Below are 25,092 nucleotides of genomic sequence, written 5' to 3'. Positions count from 1 at the left end.
TGTAATCTGGATGTGTTGGGGTAATTGTATTACAAATTCTTCAAACATATAAAAGTGAAAATGCAATACAATTGAGAGATGAAGATCTTTATTAAATTTGAAGAGCTTGAAGTAGCAACCGAATGAACCACTGATTGATGAGGTTGAGTCACACATTGATGCTGTCTTTAAGGTAATTGATGCACCCTACTACCAAGGGTTCTTCGCACCACCACCTCCAAGATAAAGCAACCTCCAACTAGAAGATGAGGTAGTTCTTCTAGTCCCTTCAAGGAGCCAAAAGCTAGAGCACAACACTTAGACAACTCAAGAAAGAAATGAACTTTGTAAAACAAATAATGTGAGTGAGGAGAGTCACAATTGCACACAATATGCAAGGAAGGGTTGGGTTTATATAGGCCCAAACCACACCTCCCCACAATGTGAGAATCAATTCTCCACTAATGGAGAATCAATGGTTTGTCCCTCCTCCACTAATGTGAATAAACCCCCTTGACCTAACCTCCCCACTACTTGGGGAAGTAACTCTCATATTCACTTCTTTGGAATGAATAGGCTTTAACCCATTCAAAGACCTTAACCCCCACTCATGGTAATGGCCATGAATGGTCATGAAGTTGAAATGAGAAATAAAGGTCAAGAGTTAGAATTTGAGTAATTCCACCATTCAAGTTAGCCCACCTCATCACCATGATCAAGACCTTTAAGACCCATGACCAATGTTATGAAGAGCCTCATAACCAAAGTCATGAAGGGCCTCCTTTAACCAAGGTCATGAAGGGCCTCCTTTACTCATGGGGCTTCATTACCACCCTTACCTCATGGTGTCTCATTACCACCCTTACTTCTAGGGTCCCACACACAAACAAAACAATTAAATAAAAGAAATGCAAAAACTAATTTTGAAACTTAATATATAGATAATATAGATTTTAATAAAAAACCTAACAGGATGCCTTGCGTGGGTCACGCGTTAATATATAGACCATTTTCTACAAAAAAAAAAAAAAAAAAAAAAAAAAGAAAAGAGACCCCCTTACTTTAGAGATGGAGTAGAATCCCGAGGTGTAACTTTGTATGTTTCTGCCAATGTGGCCAAATTGTGTCTGCTTATCACTATTTTTTTCCAGTTGTTTGTATTATATGCTCAAAGGTGAAGTAGCAAAATTCTCTATTGCTTTATGCTAGCAGTTACTTTTATATTCAGATAAACTGGGTTCCCTCCTGTTTAACTGTCAAAAATTTTAGGGAGCAACTACACTTATATGAATATCATATGGTACGCAAGACCCTAAATTTTAAATTTATGGTTTGCCCTGTTTTTGGTGTCTTTTCATATATTAGCCATGTTTTGCTGTTCTAGTTGTTTTAGCATACTGCATTTTCTCATCTTTGTATGAAAGCTACACAAATTGGATAATAATACCAGTGCTTTCTTCATATTACTGCAATTATCAATCTAAATTATCAAAAAGGTGAGAACTTCTGGTTGTTTTCTTTCATGTCTCTAATATACATCGTTAAGAATTTGTAGTCAAGAATTTAAAATGGTTCCTCATTAGCTATGCTGGCATTATGTATGCTTGAACTTATAATTGGCTGCATGTTTCTATTGTGTTACGAGTTATTTCGTTTTGAAAAACTGATTTTTGGCGAGATATCGCTGATATTTGAGTCTATTCGGTTTCGGCCCGAAAAAATATTTCGCCACTTGCCTAACTGAAATTTGTTGATTTGTTTTACCATTTACTATTTTGATTTGTTTTGAAAATTCAAACTTGATCTTGTTCAATTTGGTTAAGTGAGATGAAATCTAAACATTTGAACCGTGACTCCATAGATATTATATTTTTTTATGATGAATCTAAAGATTCCATTTTAAAGATTTAGGCTTACCAAACAGTTAATTTTATGAATCATGATTTCATAAATTTAAAATCAATAGATTTGAAATTTCTAAATTTTTGAAATGTGTGGACTCAAGTAACCAAACACTCCCTAAAAAGGATTATAATGGAAAATACCAAATCAACCCCCAAAAAACGAAAGAAAGGGAAAAACTCCCCCGTCCGATTCGGCTCTTCAAGATTACAAATCCGAATTTGACTCGATTTTTCCCGCGGAAAATCGACTCCTTTTATCTCTCCAACTGGCAACTGCTCGTAATCCAACGGTACCTGTCACTGACGACGTAGGCGTGGAGAGAGGTTACCGCCGTCACATTGCCGTTGAATGCAAGGTTTGTGGTGAAAACCCTAACTTCCGCTTCGTTAGTCCTCTTATCCCCCAGCGTCTCCTCTCTCGTCGTCTTCTCCTTGTTCACCTCTTACTTTCCTGATTCAGTGACCTCAAATTCCAAGATCATCCATCAACGGCTGTCGGGTTCGTTGCTACTCTCCGGTTCGTTCTTCTTCGCCGTAACTGCAGCGACGAGAGCCGGAAATGCAGGACGGAGGTAATTTGAAAACTTGGGTATCAGATAGGTTGATGACTCTTTTGGGATACTCGCAACCTTTGATTGTCCATTATGTCACCGGGTTATGTAAGCGAGCTTCTTCGCCTTCTGAAGTTGTAGGTAAGCTTCTTGATTTTGATTTTCCTCGTTCAGAAGAGACCCAAGTGTTTGTAGAAGAAATATTTTTTAGGGTTGAGCATAAACCTAAAGATTTGAATATTTACCTGAAACAGGAAAAAGAGGCTCCTATGCTCGTAAAGAAGCCAAAGAGTTACACGATTTTGGATGATAATCATGATGGGGACAAAATTTCTCCTCAATCGGAAAAACCGAATTCCCATCAAAAGCGTTTTCGGAAGAAAACTGAGTATCAAGACGATGAAGATGAGGGGGTTAGACGTGTCCGGTCGCGCCCCTCCGAAGTTGAAGACAACCTGAAGGCAGAGGAAGCTAGGGTTTGTGATGGGATAGAGCGGATACAACTGGACATAAACATGAGAGAAATAGATGCAGCAGAATTATACAGGAAAGACGAAGAGGAGGCAATTTGGAGATCAAAGGCCTCGGATGAAGACGACATTGCAGCTCTGAGGAAACTGTCAAGACAAGAATACTTAAAGAAAAGAGAGCAAAAAATGTTAAAGGAGATGATTGATGAAATAGAAGATGACCAGTACCTCTTTGAAGGTGTTAAACTAACAGAGGCTGAATATCATGAATTGAGATATAAGAAAGATATTGTTGAGATTTTGAAGAAGCCGTCTGAAGATCTGGAGAGTTATAGTGAGTATCGAATGCCTGAAGCCTATGATCAAGATGGTAGTGTAAATCAGGAGAAGAGGTTTGGTGCAGCTTTGCAGTGCGATGGAGAACTTAGTTCAGCATCTAAGATCAACCCATTTGCCGAGCAGGAGGAATGGGAGGATCAGCAGATTAGAAAGGGAATCTTGAAATTTGGTTCGAAAGATAAAGGGCAAAATTCTGATGATTACCAGTATGTGTTTGAGGATCAGATTGAGTTCATCAAAGCATCTGTGGTGGAAGGTAACGAGTTTGAAGGTGAAGTACTGCCTGAAGAGCAGCTTCAAAATGTGGAGATTTCAGCGTTTCAGAAGCTTCAAGACGAGAGAAAAAATCTACCCATCTATACATATCGAGAAGAATTACTCAAGGCTATCCATGATCATCAGGTTCTTGTAATTGTTGGTGAGACTGGATCTGGAAAGACAACTCAGATACCTCAGTATCTTCATGAAGCTGGTTACACGAAACATGGGAAGGTTGGGTGTACCCAGCCACGACGTGTTGCAGCCATGAGTGTTGCTAAACGGGTTTCTGATGAGATGGGAGTTAAGCTTGGGGGCGAGGTTGGGTACTCAATCCGCTTTGAAGATTGTACATCTGAGACTACAGTTCTTAAGTATATGACAGATGGAATGTTGCTGAGAGAATTCCTTAGTGAACCTCAGCTGGCAAGTTACAAGGTGGTGATGGTAGATGAGGCTCATGAAAGAACGCTTTCAACGGACATTTTGTTTGGTTTAGTCAAGGACGTTGCCCGATTTCGAACTGATCTGAAGTTGCTAATCTGTAGTGCTACTCTTGATGCTGAGAAATTCAGTGATTACTTTGATTCAGCACCCATATTTTTGATTCCAGGAAGACGATTTCCCATTGAGATACACTACACAAAAGCACCTGAAGCTGACTACATGGATGCTGCTATTGTCACTATCCTTCAAATACATGTTACTCAACCATGGGGTGATATTCTGGTATTTTTCCCAGGACAGCAGGAAATTGAAACAGCAGAGGAGATTCTGAAACACCGGACTCGAGGCCTAGGAAAAAAAATTGCTGAACTCATCATCTGCCCAATATATGGCAACCTTCCTACGGAGTTGCAAGGTAAAATTTTTGACCCCACTCCTGAAAATGCTCGTAAAGTTGTCTTGGCAACTAACATAGCAGAGACCTCATTGACAATTGATGGAATTAAATATGTCATAGATCCTGGGTTCTGTAAGATGAAGTCTTACAACCCAAGATCTGGCATGGAATCTCTAGTGATCACTCCCATTTCTAAAGCATCAGCAATCCAAAGGGCTGGTCGATCTGGGCGAACAGGTCCAGGAAAGTGTTTTCGTTTGTATACTATTGACAATTTTGTTCATGATTTGGAAGATAATACCGTGCCAGAGATGCAAAGAACTAACCTAGCAAGTGTTGTTCTCACACTAATGAGCTTAGGGATAGGCATACGTGACTTGCTGAAATTTGATTTCATGGACCCTCCATCATCTGATGCTTTAACTGAAGCCGTAGAGATTCTTTTTGAACTCAATGCGCTGAATAATCGAGGGGAGCTCACAAAGGTTGGGAAAAGAATGGCAGAGTTTCCACTTGACCCGATGCTTTCTAAAATGATTATTGCTTCGGAGAAGTACAAGTGTTCAGATGAGATAATATCGATTGCTGCTATGCTTTCAATTGGAAATTCAGTCTTCTACAGTCCAAAGGGGAAACGAATCCATGCTTACAATGCAAAAATGAATTTTCATACTGGGAATGTGGGAGACCATATTGCATTGCTTAGGGTTTACAGTTCTTGGAAAGAAACTAATTACTCAACTCAATGGTGCTATGAAAATTATATTCAGGTCAGAAGTATGAAACTTGCTCGGGATATAAGGGACCAGTTGGAAGGTCTGTTGAAGAGGGTTGAGATCGAACGCATATCCAACCCCAATAATTTAGAAGACATAAGAAAGGCAATAACTTCTGGGTTTTTCCCTCATTCTGCTAGGCTGCAGAATAATGGATATTATCGTGTTCTTAAAAATCCTCAAGCGGTTCATATACATCCATCTTCTGGTCTTGCAAAGGTTTTTCCTAAGTGCATTATTTTTAATGAGCTTGTGCTTACAACAGAGAAATACATGAGACAGGTCACTGAAATAAAATATGATTGGCTGGTGGAAATTGCACCTCACTATTACCAGCTCAAGGATGTGGAAGAACTTGGACAAAAAAAGTTATGCCTCGTGGATGGGGGTGCACCAGCTAAATATTGACAACTAGAATCCTTCAGGAGAGGATATTCTTAAGATGCTGCCAAGAGGCTAAGAATGTAATAGAACTTTGTATACTAACATTTCATGGGGAAGGAATTCAACCTGCTGATCATTTTTTTTCTCAGATATTTGAGCCTGTAGCACAGTTTAGTCTTTTGGAAGAGCTTTTATAAATTATCTGCTTGGAGAAAGTGAAGCATGCTTACGTGTTCTTTTCTTTTTCTTATGATGCCTTTGTTCTCTTTTTTCCTTTTTTTCTCTCCCTTTGTCTTCTCATTTGTGACAGTTTTGGTACTTAGTTTTTGCCAAGTATTATTTCAATATATTTGATCCTCTTGAGCAACTTCTTATCTTTTCTTAATGTTCCATTATTCTTGTTCTTTCTACATAAACAGGACAGGGTGGAGACGATGCAGAGAGCCAGTATGTATTACATCTTGATGATCACATAAGTTTGCATCCTGGGTCCATAGGAGAGCCCCTTACTGTGGATATGGAGTAGAATCCAGAGGTGTAGTTTGTATCTTTTGGTCAATGTGGTTAAATAGTGTCTACTTATCACTATTTTCCCAGTTTGTTTGTATTATATGTTCATAAAGTGAAGTGGGAAAATTCTCAATTGCTTTATGCTAGTAGTTACTTTTATGTGCAGATATTTATTCAAACTGGATACCCTCCTGATTAACCATCAGAAATTTTAGGGAGCATCTACACTTATATAAATATCATATAATATATTTAATCCTCTTGAGCAACTTATTATCTTTTATTGATGTTCCATAATTCTTGTTCTTTTTACATAAATAGGATAGGGTGGAGATGATGCAGAGAGCCAGTATGTATTACATCTTGATGATCACATTACTTTGCATCCTGGGTCCATAGGAGAGCCCCTTACTGTGGATATGGAGTAGAATCCAGAGGTGTAGTTTGTATCTTTCTGTCAATGTGGTCAAATTGTGTCTACTTATCACTATTTTTCCAGTTTGTTTGTATTATATGTTCATAAAGTGAAGTGGGAAAATTCTCAATTGCTTTATGCTAGTTGTTACTTTTATGTGCAGATATTTATTCAAACTGGATACCCTCCTGATTAACCATCAGAAATTTTAGGGAGCATCTACACTTAACATAAATATCCTATGGTATGTAAGTACCTAAATCTTAAATTTATAGTTTTGCCCTGTTTTTGGTGTCTTTTCATATAATAGGCATGTTTTGCTGTTATAGTTGTTTTTGTATGCTGCATTTTCTCATCTTTGTCATGAAAGGTACACAAGTAGGATCAGAAACCCTGTGGTGAGAACTTCTGGTTTTCTTTCATGTCTATCTAATATACTTCGTTAAGAATCACTTTTGCAGTCAAGAATTTAAATGGCCTCTCATTAGCTACAGTGACATTTAGATATACTTGAAGTGAACATATGATGTATCTGCAGGTTTCTATTGTCTTATAGTTCTTTCTGCTTGACTTCTCCAAGGACCAAATGCTGTTTGTCAGTTGCTATGTCTATCCTGAATGAGATTCTCCACCAACTGGGGATCTTAAGTATTCTTGCTTTGGTTGGTTTCTTTATGTCAATTTCTGTTAGAGATCTTCTATCTTTGATCATTTGCCTCATAAACAGTAGTAATTACATTTCCAAGAAATGGTTAAATATGTATTTTAATTATAAAGAAAAGGAGGAAGTTGCAAGCTGGTGATACTATACTATTTTAAGCAGTTCAAATGAACAATCTACATTATACTCCCACCCCAACTTTAAGATTTTGCAAAAATCTGTTTTCTTTACTAATCAATGATATTAAATACACAATTTAGAGATTAGTTGTGGATTTACAGTTAGTTTGTCTTGGATTATTCAACTTCCCTTTCCAGACTAGGATTTGTAAAATAATGGACAACCTTGGACCTAATTACCTAAATAAGGGTAGGACTTGAATCAACATGATGGGTAAACATCGATGTGTCCATGATGGAGTAAGGATTGGGTTGGGACTTGGGAGGCGGAGCTTGAGGGTTCTTCATGCAGCACAGCCTGATTTTTGTTTCAATATTGAAGTACAGTTTTCCTAGTTGATTCAGATTTTACATTTTGTAATAAGGGCTTTCACTGTGCTTGTGAATATATAGTGTGTGGTGTTTTTTTGTCTTCTTTATATTTATTTATTGTTTTATTATTTTTGTTATGTAAAGAGTGTTGAAGCTTTTAAAGTTTAATTGAGGCGCGAAATCAACGATTATTTTTATTACTCTATTGGACTGAATTAATAAAGGGATAAGACTTAGGCCCTAATTTCAGAGCTTCTGAAAACCATAGGTATTATGAGTGAAATAACATCTCAGATAAGATTTTCTATTATGCATGGAAACCATGTTGGATGCAAGGTGATTAATATTTCTCCCTTAATAGACAAAAGGAAAAAAAATAAAAATTAGGACTAAGCAGGGGTGTAAATGGATTGGATTTGGATCAACAATTGTAATACCACATTTGCATTTATGTAAATGCATTTTACTCTATTTAATCAAATTTGGTATCTTTTCATTTTTTTGATGGATTTTGTTGGATTCAAACATTATTGGGGTCTATTTGGGGGTGGGGGAGAGATGTTATTTTTTTTAATACAGATTATCCTTGATGGATGTGAATGCAGAATAAATACAAGTTCTTGATTTCCTTTAGGCATTTTGGCCATTTTATTGGTGAAGTTCAGTGTCAAAATTTGATAATCTAGCAATTTTTCTTTCTTCTACTTTTTCGTAGTATTCAATTGTTCTTACATTTTTTCTATTTGGGGTCTTCTACTATTAGAGTAGAGATCTGTACTTTCCTCATACCTTTCCATCACATATAGAAAAATAGATTCTTAATTCTAATAAGATGAATCAAATGTGAGACTTTCTTTTTAATGTCTGGTGAAAAGGTTGAAGATAAGTATAGACCTCTACTAGTTGTAGAGCATTAATTTTCCTTGGGTAATTTTCATTTGGACCCCAAGTTTGGTTCAAGTAATTTTTGAGCAAAATAAAATGATAACTTGCATTTCCCTCTCCTTGGTTTTCAAAAAAGTCAATTAGGAATATATTGTCATTTTTACCTTTTACGACTAAAATGCCCCTATAGACCATGGTCCGATAGGTCGACCAGTGTCACCATGTCGATGCCCGGCAACACCATTGACATGGCATCACAGTCGCTGTCGGATGGTTATTTCGAACTCCGGGAGGGAAAAGCATTGAGAGGTGACGGAGGAGGTTGTGGATATGGAGGAGTGAGTGGCCGTGGTGGTGGCGGCTGTGTTGAACGGAAGGACCCTCTTGAAGAGGGATTTCAAAGGAGAACAGGGGTTTGATCAGAGACGGAGAGAGGTTCTTGAAGAGAGATTTCAAAGGAGATGCATTGCTCGATCAATTGCATTCTTTTTTTTTTTTGTGGTGTTTGAGGTTCATTTGGGCTGGCTTGCGTGTACTTCGATTACATCCTCAGAGGGAGCTTTGTCATCCGCAGGGGTCGAACCGATGACCTCTCCACTGAGAAGTATGGATCTTACTCCTCTACCAACCCTGCGTTGACAACACATCTACAGTTGGATATCATAGCAATTAGCAATGACTCCAAATGAAAATTACTCATTTTCCTTTGTATCTATTGAAATAGAAAATCTTAAAAAAAATAAAAAATCCACATATCTTTAAGTCAAAAACTTATAAAACTAAGAAAACAAATAAGGTTACTTAATTGGATTATTAATTGGTCAGATGGTAATTTGTTTGCAACAGGTATTACCATATCATATTCTTTTTGTAATTGAATGAATTTGGATTTTTATAAATAGATATGGATGTGAATTTTGATTATCCATTTAAAGCGAAAGAAGTAAGCAAATTTAGAATTTTGATTATTTGAATTTTATATTATTTTCATAAAGAAATGGTGCTTTGACATTATCACATAATAATAAATTTTAATCGGTCTTGGATTCGAATCTTTGGACATTTTTTTAAAAATCTTGGACTCCTTTTAAAACCTTAAAATGGACACAGCAATCCAAGGTTTTGTTATGGTTTTTATTTTTATTTTTTTTTTTAATATTTCCCCGATGAAAAATAATGGCAGGTTTTAAACCCGTGGTAAAACGTTCCATAATAAAAAGAGGGTTTTTTTTAAAAAAATTACCTGATCCTCGTTTTTACCCAAGACAAACCGATCCTCGTAGCTGAACCATCAAAAGTTTCTCTGGTTCTTTCCTGGGGCAGAAATACCAACAATAACAAACGCACACTAGTCTTCAAATCCTTTAAACCCAAATGCAGAATATTTCGTGGAAATCTTCGAATCGTTTCTAGCAGGTATACATGGCAACTGTCACGGATGAGAAAGACTCGAGAGTGGAGAGAGACCTGCATGATCTATGCCTCAGACCAGTGATGATTTGTCCCTGTTTCTCAATCCTCTATCCAGGCAATATCTTCTTCTATCTCGGAAAGTATTTAATCTTCTTCTAGCATTTATCTTGATTGATTTGAACTATTTTCCTTCCCTTCTCTCCCTTTGTTTATTTTGTCTAGAATGTTGAAACTCTTGTTTTCCTTCTTATGGTTTATATGTTCCAGAGAGGTAAACTACTCAACAGATAAGACCCCTTGGAATTTATAAGTTTTTTGTCTCCCTTTTTCTGGGTAAGGATTTTCGACAAGAGGCTTAGGTAGATGATGCCTAATTCAAGGATGCGGCACTATTGGGAAGCTTTGAATTTTGTTTGCGGTGTAGAATTCTGGAGAATGGCAGTGTTTTGGACACTTGCTCTTGTTAGCTCCTACTTTCAGCTATTCTCAAGAGCTTTCTTCATTCGCATATCTCACTCCTACCCGCGTTGTTCTCCACTGCCTACGACCTCTTTAAATTCTGGAACAAACACACCAACCAGGCCACTCTGTATCATCACGGGTGTATGTCATTCATCATTTTTCGCTAAGTTGTTTACTTCTGTTTCTCCCTTACCCATCTCATTCTTCCTTTGATGCTGCAGGCTACGTCTGGTTTGGGTGCTGCATCTGCCCGTGCTCTTTCGCGCGAAGGCTTCTATGTCGTCCTTGGTATACATTAATTATTATTTTTTCTTTTTATTTCTTCTGTATTTCTTTTGGTTCTGTGTGTTGTTCATTCATTCCCAGCCATAAGCCATGTATTCAGTACATCTGGAGATACTATATCTATAAATGTGATTTGAAAATTGACATTGCTCTCAAGACCTTGGATTTCTCACTCATTAGGACATAAAACTCTACATGTTTGTTGGGATCCTAAATTTATATGCAAGATAATGGACCTGGTGCATTTTGTCCCCCCAGTCCTTTTCTATTTCACGCTTGGAATCTGATGACTCAAATTATAGAAGGAATTGCAAGAGTACTGTGGTATTTTGAGGTCATATCATGGTATTTGGTGAAATAATTAAGTTGATAGTCTCAACTGCCATTTGGGCTTTGTTTTCTAGATTGAGTTTGTCTACATATATTTCTTAACCCTGTTGTATTCAAGGGACAAAGATGCCAATGTTTCTGTTACCTTCATGATTAAATGATTAATATGCATTTATTGATTACCCTATAATGCATTTACCAATGGACGATTTCTACAGCCCCATGTAGAAAGCCACTGAAGCTTATGGGTTTGACTTGGAATGGTGATGGTGATCTCTGGTCAGGTAATGGTAGGGATATGAGTCAGCTAGGAGTGGAACATGAAACTTCTCTTATCTCCATGGATCAAAAACTGCATGAATTGGAAAAGAAGAAGCCACCTTAGTGTTTGTTATTATTATGAAAATAAATAGAAGCATTGTATAAATACTACTTAAAGTTCTATAACAATCCAATGGCTTTTTGATTGCATGATTGGCATCAAGGTGTCAACTGAGAAACAACAATAAAATAGACAAGAGAAGTAACAATAGTAAAATTTAACATAAATACAGATAAGTAGGAGACAAGGTCAAAGTAGCTTCCCAAGAACATCACTTTACATGGGATCGGCCACAAAGGTCCTAGTCTTCCAGATGCTTTGCCAACACTCATATGGGCATCTAGTTCTTACACATGCACATCCTTTCTTACTATTTCAATAGTCAATTTGGGGCTACTGCTGTCTCTTCTAGCTCCATTCTATTGGATCCGATCATTCTTTCTTATAGGTGCCTATAAAAGCCTTTGTTGGACATGCCCATTCCACCTCAATTGGCTCTCTTTTAGCTTGTCCTTAATTGGTGCAATTCCTAAGCTGGATCTAGTACGATCATTCTTTACTTTATCTCTCGTAGTTTTGCCACACATCCTTCTCAACATCCTCAGCTCAGCTACATTCATTTTGTTTATATTGCTCCTCCTGCTTGCCCAACATTCTGCCCTATAGATCATAGCCGGTTTGATAACTGTTTTGTAGAACTTTTCTTTGAGCTTAACATACATATGTTTGACATAAAACGGCCGAAGCAACTCTCCACTTCAAACTTTCTACTTAATCCTGTGAGAAATGTCTTCTATATCCCCCTCATTGTTAATCCTGAAGTCTCATCATTTCATTGCTTCTCACAGTTCAATGAAGTTACACATCGTATACTCCATCTTTGGTCTATTTATTTTAAAACCTCTTGGTTCCAAAGTTTATCCTCATAACTCCAACTTTGCACTAATCCCTTCTATTGTCTCATCAACCAAAACAATGTTATCAGAAAATTGCATACACCAAAGTATCATCTTGAATATGGCTAGTAAGGTCATCCATTATGAGTGCAAACAAATAGGGCCTTTGAGCTGACCCTTGGGGTAGCCCAATTGTAGTTGGGAAATTCATTACTTTGCCCTTCCACAGTTCTATGTGTCCTCTTGAATATTCTTTACTACATCCATCAATTACTTGAGCTTCCTCTCTTCCTTAGGATCTCCCAAACATGAGCTCTGTAGGGACTCTATCATACATTTTTCTATGTAAATAAGGATCATATGGAGGTCCTTTTGTAGCCCCTAAAGATTTCCATAAGCTTCCTTAACAGCTTCAGTTGTCAATTTTCCTGGCATAAGTCTAAGTTGCTTCTTTGATATAGCAAATTTTCTTCTAGCTGAGCTTCAAAATTTTTTTTTTGGTAGAAATAAAATTCATTGACAAACAGAAGCATTACAAGCAATGACATCCACATTACAAAGATGTTGCAGACATAGATTGGTATTTGACCAAACGGTTGATTCTGATGGATTCATTTTTTATTTCTCAGTATTTGCAGACAAACTACTTTGATTTTAATGAGATTGGTTAAGAATGCATTTTCTTTCAATCTTGATAGAGATTTTTGGATGCTTGAATCTTGCATTTTGTTGCTTTTGTCAATCATATGATATACTGAAATTTGATTTTTTAAAAATATTTTTTTGCTTGCAGTTGGACGCTCTTCCTATCTTCTATCTAAGGTACAGCTCAAAGCTAAATCTTTTATTACTTTCCACTGCATCATTTTTGTTTCTTTTTGAATTGCATTTCTCTGGTGGTTCAATAGATTATTGAAGAGATCAAGGAACAGGATGCTGATGCTCATCTCAAAGCATTTCAGATTGATCTGTCATGTTTCCAATCAGTCAAGAATTTTAAAAGCTTACTTGAACAGTGGCTCTCAGATTCAAATATGCATCCTTCAGTTCAAGTACTGATCAACAATGCAGGGATATTTGCAACGTCATGTAGATTCACAAACGAAGGCTATGACCAGTAACTATCTCAATTTTTTCTTGTTTTTGTTATTTTTTGTGCCTTATGCCGAGACAATCTCACTTTATAAGGCTATGATCAGTAATTTCATTATTTTTCTTCACTTAAACCAAATTTTTACTAGTATTATCAGCAGTAGATGGTCTCCCTAGAGTCTTCAAAACCCCCCCAAAAATGATCTCTTCTGATGGTGGGATGGTGACATATTGTAGGTGCAGGAAGGGTAAAAAAACACCAGCATATGGCCTGAAGTTGTTCTCAAGATTAAGATATTTCTAGGTCTGAAAATGCCTGCCAGAGAACTCTAAACATTGGGTGAGACAGGATGTATATGGGTACACTGGCTTCTTGAAAGGAATCGATGGAGCAGGCTTGAATGTTTGTGACAGCAAACAAACAGAGGCATAGGTGAGGAGTCCTGGTTCCTCTATGTTGGTAATCTTTTGCAGGATTATTGATAAAACTTTAGGGTTTAGTGAGAATGTGAAAAGAAGGGTGGGATATGACCTAGGCCTCTCAACTATGGCCTTTCTCAGTCTCTCATTAACCTTGGTTTCTCCCCATAATCGTCTCTCATGGCACATAAGGCACAAACCTGTCTTTTTTTCAAAACTCAAATCTTGGATTGTTTTATAGACAAACCCTCATTTATTGATAAACACAAACTGGATCCTGCTTGCATGGCGAAGGATATCTCCTTACGGTAACAGTCTAACTGGAAACTAATTCAAAATATAATCTAATTTGTAGCTACAGTGGAATGGAAAGAGTTCATAAATTAATTACTACTACTAGATAAAAAAGAATCTACTTCAAATAGAAACAAAATAGAGCTACTAAAATCTCCCACAGATGGACTGGTCAGCACATGCTGAGCCTAAAATCGGGTGGAACAACAAACTTTATGTTCCCATTCAAAATCAGGCATAGAATGAAATTCTGGTGCTCAAAAAATCCTCTTTGGTTGCCTCCTTATCTTCTACTATATCAAGCTTCACTAGAGTGCCTTGATCTTTAGGTTCATTATCTGTGTTGTATTTAGTCATCTCAGTTGATGGGACCAAGAAAAAGAGATGTTGATCCATGATCTTTGTCTTGTTCATCTTCATTGTCATTGTCTGTTGCTCTTGACCACATTGTCATCCAGGACTTGCCCATAATATTCAATATCTAGTTTGGCTACTTGGCTTCAATGGTGGCTGTGGAATTCTAGGATAAATTTTGAAAAATGACTATAATTGAGACAATGCTAATGCTTTGCCTCCCTCGTCAACATCATTGCAGCTTTCCCCTTCTCTGTAACAGTGGGAGCACGTGTAAGACCATCTGAAGCAACACCACTTGGTGTCCTAGTATACTTCTTGGCTTGAATACTACATAGGTGGCTCCAACAATTCCTCAGCCTGTAGAGCCTTCTGAAAGCAAAGTTATATGTCTTGTAAGGGATTTATCTGAATATTGACCATAGCAAGTGTAGTTATTTTGTGGGGCTCTCTTGTCGAACTTGTGCATTGTGCAAGTAACGTTTTTAGATTTAGTTTCTGATTCTGGTTTTTTCATTAAGAACCCTGCATACTTCAATATTTTATAAAAATATTCGTAACCTCTCCCTTGACCCAGTGGAGGATCCTTTCTCTGTCATCTTCCCCACCCTTAGATCCCTCTTTCAATCTGGTTTCTCTTCCCCCCCCCCCCCGAGGTCTACCAGAAAGATCCAAGGGGAGGGCCGCAAGGCAGCAAGCCATTTCTTTTCCCCCCCTGTATCCACCCCCAATATGTTTTAAGTAAAATTGGAGACACCAAAGGTGCTCGAGGCAGACCAATCCTAGTGAAGAGGTCATGGGTTTGCCCCCCCGATGGATATGTATTTGTATAGTCTCCACCCCTAACTGATTGAAATGACAAACAGTTTGGGCAAGGAAACAAGATGGCGTAACTCAAGAAGGAGAGCAAAATTTTATTAGCCCGCAGGTCCTGAGCCAGCTTTTTTTCTTTCTTTTCTTTTCTTTTCTCCTCTATTTTTTTTTTTTTGGGGGGGGGGGGGGGGGGTTAGAATTTAGTCCAGCTATGGGCCTGACTCAGCCCGTCGAGCGCTTGCTCAATAAGTACCTGCATACAGGGGGGCAGCTAACTTCTAGTTTTATTTATTTTTTAGTTTTAGGTTCTTAAAAAATATACGATCTTTCCTTTTATTTGGTTTTATTTCTACTATGGATGGGACTCTCCTCTAAGTTGTTTGTTTGAATATATCAGTTCCTACAGCTCATTTTGTATAAATTTAATAGGTCTTAAGCACACCCCACAATTCAGTGAATAAAAAAATGCTTACTTTGTACCACATGTTGTTGTATGATGTGTGATACAGTTGGCAACGCTGTGATTTCTCAGGGTTAGTTGGAGACTGATGAAGGGCATCGGTGAAAGGCTTTTATCATATTCCTCTTCCCCCTTTCTCTGTCATCTTGTTCTCCCCCCTTTCTTTTCTGCCTTCTCTTTTTCCTAGTTTTGAATTTTATACACCATAACCGAGTTTTAATGGAGGCTATCTAGATCATCTTTGGATGTCTTTTAAGTTGCTCAGTTTGGTCCATATCCTGTGGATTAAGTTTCGTCAGTAGCCTTTCGTCAGTAGCCTGAATATTGGACTTCAAGCATATCCTACAGCAGTAACAGCCCACTTATTTGGGAGATTTCTGGCTGCAAGGTACAAGTGATTTTGATAAGGGAGGGAGCAGGTAACAGTCAAAAGGTTTGAACTCGAGACCCCCTGGTGGGTATTGGGCTTTAGGTGCACCACAGCTCTTTTGCACTAGGCAGTTGTTATTAAGCGGTATTTCTTTATCCCTTCATGACTCAGGCTCTTTTTTTCCTTTAGTACATTGTTCTCCTTGTTCTTAGCCACCTTAGTAGTTTTAAGGCTATCTAATGGTCACAATCCTACTCAGTTTTTAAGTTTCTAAATCTGAAGCGGTGAAGCCTTTGCTAATGTTGAGCCAGTCCAATAACTGGTGATATAGCCATCGCATGTGGCTGAAATTTTGAAGAGTTGAAGCTGTCCTCCAATTCTACCTTTGGCTGGAAGTGGAGGCCCATCAGAGTAGCCTGATGGCTATACTGTCGCCTCAATTTCTGGTTCCCTGTTACTGCTGAGAGTGTGGAGATGCTCCATCAGTCTTGAAAGCTGCAATATCCCAGAATTCTCTAAAAGCCTTTTGGCTCCTCAGCACAAGATCCTCTGCAGATATAGATTTCCCATTAAAGAGCAGGTCAGTATGTGAGAGCCAAAGGTTCCAGCAGGTAAAAGAGATCTGAGATAAAATTTCTGTTCCCCTTGATTTTGAAGAGAATCTGCATTCCAACCATCTTCTAATTACTACATCCAAAGAAAGATCATTCTCATGACCAATGAGGGAGTCCAGGTTGTTTCCGAACCAGACAGACTTCACAAAAGGACAGCCAAACAAGGTGTGACTAGCCAATTCAGTCTCAACTCCGCATCGTCTGCAAGAATAATAGCTCTTAATTGACTTTTTTTTATTTCTTCTCCCGAAGCAACCCCATCACCACAAACCAACCCGCCACATAAAATTTTGGATTTTCGGAAGAGTGCGACATTTCCATGGGCCTTCCAAACCTTGTTGCTAATGCTTTCCCAGTGATGGGATCTGGATGTAGAAGCTTGCTGTCTCATTCTTTGATCTCTTTGATTCCAGTAATATTGGAGTTACTAGGAATCAAGAAACATTCCTTGTTTCTTTCAAACTTCGGGGCTCTGGTAATCAATTTCTTCATTCATCCGTAAAAAAGTATGGGAGTTAGAATGATTTTTAATGAGATGGGAGAGCCTATTCTAAAACTTAAAACCTGTAAATAGTGTGTTGTGTTTCCACTGCTTTTACACTGTAACGAACAGAAGTTTGAGCTTTGTTCAAATCCTTTTAATGCGTTACATTCTTCTTACACAATAATTTGCCTATATGGTAACAATCAGGTGTTGACTCTAAAAAATCATGACCACTGCAAACTTTTTGTTTATATTCCAGGATGATGGGAACAAATTACATTGGTGCCTTTGCTCTGACTAATCTACTGTTACCACTACTCAAAAATAGCCCTGTTCCTTCTCGGATAGTTAATGTTACATCATTTACCCATCGATGTGGTGAGTGTGCTTTTAATAGTTTCACAAAGTTTTGGACTGCATTGTGGAGGTTAAAGTAGCCATTTGATTCCTTGAAAAGATTTTGCATTGAATTTCTTACTTTTTTTCCTTGCTTTATAATCTAGAAGACCTGCATGGTTGTCACTTACGATCTAACATCTTGACCTTTGGATCTACACATACTGTTGCCTGATTGATTAGGTTATTTTATGTTTTTCAGTCTTCTAATGAAATCAACTGATTTATTTCTGTGTGTTTGGAAACTAAACTCAACTACTTGACTGCCTATACTTTGGCAACAATTATTGATTTGTTCAGATTCTTTTTCTTCTTTCAGTTTTCCAATGAAATCAAGTGGTTTTATCTCATGTTTGAAAATTAAACTCAACAACCTAGATTTTGGCATCAATAGTTGATTTTAGTGATCTCTGTGAAGTATTTTTTCCAGACCCCCAGACCTACTTGAGAGCTCCATAAGGATTATTTAACATAAATATAATTATATTAATTTTTTTTCTTGCAGTTTCTGGTACGCAAGTGGATGAGGAAACTTTGGCTGGAAAGTGTTTCGCAAGATCAAAGGAGTACCCATGTGCTCATATTTATGAGTACTCTAAGTGTGAGCCAGATGTCCCTAAAAACTATAAATAAAGTCACTTTGATTCTTTTCTTCTTTCTTTCTTTCTTTCTTTCTTTCTTCTTCTTTCTTTCTTCTTCTTCTTCTTCTTCCTTCTTTCTTTTTATTTTTTATTTTTTATTTTTTATGTATTTATTATTATTTTTTATTGTAATCACAATTTTGGGCTTTCGATTTACAGTCTGCTTGCTGCTGTTCTCTTATGAGCTCCATCGACGACTTTACTTGAAAGATGAATCTCACAAAGTCTCCGTCTTGTATGTATTTTTTGAGTTAGCCTTCTACCTCCCCCCCCTTTCTCTTTTTTCCTAAACCACAATATGACTTTTTGAAATGAACCAAGTAATTGTTGCTACCCAAATCCATCTGGGACACATGTTGAGAAAAAGGAGTTGAGATCTAGATATGCCTATGCCGATCATCTAGGATACCTTTTAGGTAAAATATCAGCCTTGAATGATGTCAATCACTGATTGAACATGAGCACTGCATGTCCCTATAGTGCGTAGGGCTCACACTTTCATTAAGGCTTTAATTTACCCCCCCCCCCCCCCCCCCCAACTTTCTCATATTGTCTTTATAATCGTTTGAGTTCCTGGTAAAACAAATTTGTTGAATTTGACAGTGTCGTGGATCCTGGGGCCGTAGAAACTAGAATCATGCGGGAAGTTCCATTATGTCTTTCTCAGCTGGCTTTTATGGTTTTAAGACTCCTGGGTCTCCTGCAGTCTCCTGAAAATGGGATTGAGTCTATTCTTGATGCAACCCTTGCACCTCCTGTAAGTCCACTTTTCCCTTAGACATCAAGTTTAGTCCTTGGCTTTAATTTGGCTTGCATCTAAAGCAGATCTGACATACGAGATGCTGGGTGAGGCTGAAAATTTAGATCTTAGCTTTGGCTATGATCAGGAAATACCAAGTTGAGTTTCTTTATATTGTTTGTGCATGGACTGGGGCATTGTTACCCAGTCAATTGCAAGCCAAACATATTTGTTCATCTGAATTATGGATAACAATATTGAGGAAGTGGTCACCTTTACTGCAAAATTATGTGAGTTCAATGTGTATGCTCTTGCTTCTAAATAGAAATGCACATAGAAGCCTAACCTGACTAAATTTGGCTGTAGTTGAGACTGTATCCAGTAGATAAGAAGAATTAAGGCTTGGTTCAACAGTTTTGAGTAACTCTAGGTAGTTTGGTACCAGTGTACTGAAATTGTACGCTTGGTAGTGCTTGAGAGCAACTGCTGAAGGGATCATATGTTGCTAAGCTGCAGACTTAAAACTCAACAATCTTTGAGAGAAGCAAACTCGGTGATCCATTTGTTTGTGTGAGGATTCACCTTGGAATCGGGTGATTTTGGCTTTGTGGGATCTTCCTATTCAGTTCTATTGAGTATATAGATCTTAGCTGCTACAGCTGTTTTTGAATGACTTCATATTTTCTTTTTCTGCCTGTTCACTTCTGATCTGCTTATACCTTTTGTGTTTTTATGAATATATTACCATATTTACCCCCCCCCCCAAAAAAAAAAAAAACCAAAAAAAAAAAAAAAAAAGGAAAAAAAAGAGAGGAATTGTTGGGAAATGGCTTGACAATGATGAGTATTTAAGTAAATTAGTTGAACCATAACTTCCAATTTTAAAATAAAGGAAAGTGGTGGTCGGAGCAGAAGAACTGGGCTGAGATTTTTATTATTCCGAACCAACTCAACTAAATTCATGGGCAATGGATTCTCTTTCAATTCTTATCTTCTCCTCTATCCGTTCTCTTAACCCCTTTCCACTATTTCTCTTGGACATCTAATGTAGATTTACGCTAGTAATTACTTAAACTTTCTTATGATGAATGCATATTGTTTCTAACCTTATTATTCGCTAAAAAGGGGTGTTCCATATGTGAAAAGCTCTAAATTGACATTACTGAAATTGTTTCAATCTATATGATTCTTCCCCCCCCCCCCCCCCCTTCCTCCAGTGTGCTTGGCTTACTTTGTTGTTCACTATCTAAACCTTTTGAATTTCAGTGCTTGAAATCTCATAATATTGTCCAAAGAACCTTTGTTTAGAGTTTTGCGAAGTTTGCTACCCCTCAGTATTTTAGTATCAGGTATCTTTAGTTAATACTTTCAGTGTCTGTTGTTAGGAATTGGCAACCAATCATCATGATTTCAGTGCTGAATGGCAAGCTTCTGACTCTTCCCAACTTCCTGTTAAAAATCTGCTACAGTAGGGAATCCTTCCCTTTTATCAATAAATGACAGAGTTTGTTGAAAAGAATGACCATATAAGACTTGGGCAGCAAAGATCCAAATCACAACAAAGAAAAGCCAAGCAGAAGAAAGAAACCAAATGACATAAGAGTTTCTTCTTTGTCATATCATTAGCCAATTTAGTGTCTGCTTTCAGTGTTGTTGGAGAGAACACAACGATGTACCAGATAGCTGAATCCTCCTTAAGAATGATATCTGGAATACTTCTGTGCCAAGTAAAAACCCACATATGAGGAAGAAAGTTGAGTCTTGGTGGAGTCTACTTCCCTGTCAAGTGTATGTACTTCATCCTACCTGCCAATTGGTCCAGTTTGAGGTTGAACAAAGGCGAAGGAAAGGCTTCTAAACCTTTGTAATCTGCTGAAACCCAAATATTAACACCTCCACCTTTCCCCCATCCCCAAAAAAGGATCCTGCTAGAGTTCATTCCTAATAAGTGTTGCATTGCAAATAACCTAAAAAAGACCCTCCTGAGTCCTGAACCTGTATAAACTGTTGTCTATAGGATTGGGAGTCAACCACATTATGCCATTCCTTATCGATTTTTTACTGTAGGAACATTTTTCAATGAGTTTGATTGGCATTGAATTTAGTGTACTGATGAAGCGGGAGAGAGATTGAAACATAATGCTTCAAAAGAATATTGGAACGTTTCTATACAATTTTAACATTTCCTGAGGGAAGATGATTATGTTTAGATTTCTCAAATGGATTTGATGCTTTTATTTCAGGAGTCATCTGGAGAGTATTTTTTTGGAGGAAGAGGAAGGACAGTTAATTCCTCAAAACTTTCTTATGATCGTGAACTTGCAGGAAAACTGTGGACTAGTTCTTACAAGTTGTTTATAGAGTCACAGCTTTTTTCCAAGGATATTTCTTGATTGGAATATCAGTTAGGATGAGCATTATCATTGCCAGAAATTAAACCAGTGTGGCTAACTTGAATCAATCTGGTTACAAGTTACCAGAAGATGTCAGCTTGATTAGGATGTTAATGGTGAGACCAAGGCATGCAGGTGACCGCAGGTCCACAGGTACTTGCGAAATGGTCTTAGTTGAGTTGAGTTGAGTTCCATTTTACACTTGTATATGTTTGCATGGAAAATGCTTTCTTGCGGAATTAGGGGTGCATCGTCCTGTGTCTACAATGGTTTGGAAGAGGGTGCATCAGAAATGAAAATATACAACACTTGTTAGGAAAACCAACTCCTGGAAAATACTCAGAAAAACTGAAACTGTGGTGGTCTTGTATGATTGTATTCCTTTCCAAATCAAAGACCATTGGAAGAAGATGCTGAAGTCTTTCTACTGTTTTCTCTTGCTCTCTTCTCCCTCATCGTCCATATTCGTGGATGCTTTCCCTCTGTGTACACTTTTTTATAGACTATTTTAATCCTGAAGGGCTTGTTTTATCATTGAATTTGCCAATAGCTATCAGATTTTTATCCCAAAAGGATTAATTATATTTATACTAAAAAAATGAAAGAAATTGTACGATTAGAAACCGAAATGATAGAAAGCTCCCACCATTACTTGGCAGTGCTTGCGTACGCAATGCCCACCATTCCTAGCTAACATCACCTAATTGGTGAAGCCAAAAGAAACTCCCAGGCTAAATGGTCTAACTGAAATGAAACAAATGGTTGACTTAACAAACTAACGAAGTCAAGCTGCCGTCCAACCTCGAGAGGAACTTGAGAGGAACTTGCAGTTGCTGCAGGTAAATCAAATACTTTAGCATTCAAGTTTTCAGCCTCGAAGGTTACTGCAATTACATTTCTGGCCAACTCTGACCCCATGAATTCTGATTCTTATTCATTCCTCATGATTACAAATCTAAATTACATGATTGCATGAAATAATGAATGAGTAAATCATTGGACATTATTCGACATTTTTTTCACACAGGGGATTACAACCAACACAGAAGCGAAAATGAAACAGGTAGATCTATTCAAACGCAGTTGATTGATTTTGATAATTCACCATGGGACAATATCCAGTCTTCTTTATTGCCGCTTTCCAGCATCTTTTCAAACAAGGGAAGATAGCACGAGCAGTATGATTCAAGATAACAGGGCCAACCATTCCTAACCAAACGCTGAATATAGCCATCGGTAGATTGAATCTATCGCCAAATTATCGGTTTCATCAAGACATCATGTTTTTCCCCCAACAGCACCCTGAAATTGAATTCTAATGATGCAATTGCAGCTAATACGATCAACATCCATACAAAAATCTTGCATGTCCATGGCAATCTACTCACACACCGTGAGACCATGCGAGCAGCATGAAGCAATAGAACAAGCCCCACCAACCCAACCCAAACATAGAATGCAGGAATTATTATGCTAATAGCAAACGTATCAAATGGGTCATCTGGTGTCAATTGCAATAGTGAATATACGTAACCCAATACCAATGATGTGATTGTGATCCACATACTTACCATCATCACCCACATAAAAACCCTGTGTCTCAATGGTAATCCACTTATGAGCAAAAGTGTTATACTGAGAGAGGCAATGAAAGACAATGTGTTGAAGCCTAAGAACATTTTGTAACTGAAGGGGTCGTTATATGCCATTATAGATGTACCAGCGATGTGGGTATGATTGGAGTAGGGAGGATAAGGATCCTGATGGTTGCCATTCTCTTGCCAGACACCACCAGGAGGACTCAACATTGCTTGGTAAACCATGGTAGCAATCACAGTTGACACCACCATTAGTGAGTTCTTCTTTTTCTCTAACCAATCATTTCTGTCAAGGATAAGTTGCATTTGATCACTACTAGTACTAGACAGTGAGGAGAATACTAAGTTACCAGTAGTTGTTATGGCCATCTCTATGTTGGTGTTGTCATTCTTGTTTGTAATATCCTTGGCTCTTAGAGCGCCGGCAGCCCTTAGTGCTTCTCCAATATCTAAGTCTTTTATGTCTCGTGGAGATTGTGCTAAGATATCCAATGGTGTCAGACCATTCCCGTTCAATGCATTTACCTCAACCTCCTTCTTACCCAGCAAGAATTCCATCCCCTGTTACAAGCATGCAATTGAAAGAACTCAACCAAAGCCAATATAAATTATAGGTGTGTTAGCCATTCTAGTGAGGTCAATCTTAAGGGTATAAGCTTTAGTTCATAATCTTGTATAAGCTGTTGTGTGCATATATATTATTGTACATACCCATAAATAGTATTGAGAATATATACTTTAGATTTTGTATCTCTACATGGGTATAAGTGTTTAGTTTGTATAAATTGTTGTATCTATATTATAGTACATTATACGTACCTATTAACATTGAGAATACATAACTTAGATTTTCTATATCCATAACGTACCTTTTTCTGTTTCTTTGCTGCAACTAGATGCAAAGTGGTGTTTCCATCATCATCTTTTGAATTGAGCAACTCTTGATCGCTTGGTAATTCCAATAATAGTTTAAGTGCCTCCAAACGGTTGTATTTCACACACAAGTGTAGAATACTTTCTCCTTTATCAACCCTGGCATGGATGACCTCAGGTCGTGCCTGAATCAACTCCTTCATGACATCTATCCGGCCCTTGATGGCTGCAAGATGAAGTGGGGTTCTCCCATCAATATCTGTAATACAACAGACATTTGAGTCGATCTTCAACAGCTCTTTCACCATTTCTAGATTCCCTTCCGCCGAAGCCAAGTGAAGAGGTGAGTAACTTTCCGAATCTAACTCAGCTGCAAGTCTTGGTTTACGCCGTAAGATCTCTCTCGCAAACTCTAGATGACCTAACATGGCTGCTATGTGGAGTGGAGTCTCATTGAAGGAAGTGATTGTAACTCTATCAAGAATGAGCCTGTCTTCCTCCATAAGTTGAATCAGAGATGGGACACTTCCACTCACAGAAGCATCATAAAGCCTTTTGATCATTTTCTCTCGCTCTCTTCCTCCTTGTTTTTCCATCTTGATGGATGTTTTCTCCTCTGGGTTTTCTTTTTTATTGACCACCGCATGCATGCTCTGTAAGCCAACAAAACCCTGATGGCTTGGGAAGCTAATGTTTGGTTGCAAATGAATAATAATATTTAAACCCATTTTCTCATCAATTATACGTGACAGAAGAACGTCTTGTTTATTTACCTAATAACAGTTTTAAAAGTGCCTGGTTTGTCTAGTAAGTCGAGCCGTTCACATTGGTAGAAACAGTTACTTTATTATTTTCCTTCTTCCTTGGCCGCGTGCTCTTAGCTTTTATATAATCTACTGAAATCTAATCGATCACCTTGAGTAAAAACCAAGTAGAACCCATTTGTTTTCCTTTCTAGTGCAGACTGCCTAAATAGTCTAATTAGTTAACGAAGGTCTAGGAAATTCAAGTCCTCCAACCACGAGAGCTTCTTGGAAGGGCTCCATATTTGTTCTTTTTGACTTCTCAAAACACCATTATGTATAAATTTTAATTTTTTTGGGTAGATCATTATGTATAATCTACTTGATAGTAGAGAGGGATAGCTGTTAAATGTGTCTCCACATAAAATCTTATCTTAAAAGGGAGACTTACTTTTAAATAATGACAAGGTAGAATATATGAGGACTTACTTTTAGGCTGCGTTTGTTTGCTGGAATAAAGGTGGGGTGGGAAAATTCTTGAAAAAAGTGTAGATTTTTCACTTTTTCATTAAATTCCAAAATGGTAGATTGTTTGGTTGTTTGAGATCGGAAAGTGGGAGACAAGTCTGCTGA

General features: G+C 37.7%; 3 protein-coding genes across 8 annotated transcripts; 2 read left to right on the top strand and 1 right to left on the bottom strand.

Annotated features, from left to right (window-relative positions):
- The first annotated feature begins 2,259 nt into the window (after positions 1–2,259).
- LOC149021335 (pre-mRNA-splicing factor ATP-dependent RNA helicase DEAH1-like) lies at positions 2,260–6,680 on the top strand. Of its 3 annotated transcripts, XR_016172323.1 has the most exons (5): positions 2,260–2,575; positions 2,689–4,363; positions 5,925–6,040; positions 6,337–6,452; positions 6,594–6,680. XR_016172323.1 is itself a non-coding variant. In XM_089149584.1 (2 exons), the coding sequence occupies exon 2, from the start codon at positions 2,704–2,706 to the stop codon at positions 5,527–5,529; it is 2,826 nt and encodes a 941-aa protein (XP_089005710.1). In that variant the 5' UTR covers positions 2,260–2,575; positions 2,689–2,703; the 3' UTR covers positions 5,530–6,009. The 3 variants fall into 3 exon arrangements, 1 of the variants encoding a protein (XP_089005710.1); XR_016172322.1 differs by having other exon boundaries at positions 5,925–6,452; XM_089149584.1 differs by lacking the exons at positions 6,337–6,452; positions 6,594–6,680 and having other exon boundaries at positions 2,689–6,009.
- Positions 6,681–9,716: 3,036 nt separating this feature from the next.
- On the top strand, positions 9,717–22,448 carry LOC149021334 (uncharacterized). 4 transcript variants are annotated; one of them, XM_089149582.1, is made up of 10 exons: positions 9,717–9,995; positions 10,148–10,483; positions 10,564–10,630; positions 12,969–12,997; positions 13,084–13,292; positions 17,336–17,454; positions 17,978–18,073; positions 18,273–18,348; positions 18,717–18,870; positions 21,096–22,448. In XM_089149582.1, the coding sequence occupies exons 2-10, from the start codon at positions 10,244–10,246 to the stop codon at positions 21,243–21,245; spliced, it is 1,140 nt and encodes a 379-aa protein (XP_089005708.1). In that variant the 5' UTR covers positions 9,717–9,995; positions 10,148–10,243; the 3' UTR covers positions 21,246–22,448. The 4 variants fall into 4 exon arrangements, with proteins under 4 accessions (XP_089005708.1, XP_089005707.1, XP_089005706.1 ...); XM_089149581.1 differs by having other exon boundaries at positions 9,717–10,020; XM_089149580.1 differs by having other exon boundaries at positions 9,717–10,483.
- Positions 22,315–24,312, bottom strand: LOC149021333 (uncharacterized). The gene is made up of 3 exons (XM_089147441.1): positions 23,713–24,312; positions 22,542–23,404; positions 22,315–22,492 (listed from the first exon to the last, which is right to left on the bottom strand). The coding sequence occupies exons 1-3, from the start codon at positions 24,310–24,312 to the stop codon at positions 22,315–22,317; spliced, it is 1,641 nt and encodes a 546-aa protein (XP_089003567.1).
- Positions 24,313–25,092: the final 780 nt, after the last annotated feature.

Source organism: Hakea prostrata, chromosome 3 (assembly GCF_041222555.1).
Source record: "Hakea prostrata isolate BN-2017 chromosome 3, UWA_Hpros_2, whole genome shotgun sequence".
Lineage (NCBI taxonomy): Eukaryota > Viridiplantae > Streptophyta > Magnoliopsida > Proteales > Proteaceae > Hakea > Hakea prostrata.
This window is presented reverse-complemented; position numbering and strand designations above follow the sequence as displayed.

What these genes read in the sequence shown, in the direction of transcription:
- LOC149021335 (XM_089149584.1), top strand. Translation starts at nt 2,704, where the DNA reads ATGCTCGTAAAGAAGCCAAAGAGTTACACGATTTTGGATGATAATCAT.
- LOC149021334 (XM_089149582.1), top strand. Translation starts at nt 10,244, where the DNA reads ATGATGCCTAATTCAAGGATGCGGCACTATTGGGAAGCTTTGAATTTT. An exon ending in CACTCTGTATCATCACGGGT is followed by an intron (nt 10,484 to 10,563) that starts GTATGTCATTCA and finishes TTGATGCTGCAG; the next exon opens with GCTACGTCTGGTTTGGGTGC. An exon ending in TCTCACAAAGTCTCCGTCTT is followed by an intron (nt 18,349 to 18,716) that starts GTATGTATTTTT and finishes TGAATTTGACAG; the next exon opens with TGTCGTGGATCCTGGGGCCG.
- LOC149021333 (XM_089147441.1), bottom strand. Translation starts at nt 24,312, where the DNA reads ATGGAAAAACAAGGAGGAAGAGAGCGAGAGAAAATGATCAAAAGGCTT. An exon ending in CAGCAAAGAAACAGAAAAAG is followed by an intron (nt 23,405 to 23,712) that starts GTACGTTATGGA and finishes TGCTTGTAACAG; the next exon opens with GGGATGGAATTCTTGCTGGG. An exon ending in GAATTCAATTTCAGGGTGCT is followed by an intron (nt 22,493 to 22,541) that starts GTTGGGGGAAAA and finishes ATTTGGCGATAG; the next exon opens with ATTCAATCTACCGATGGCTA.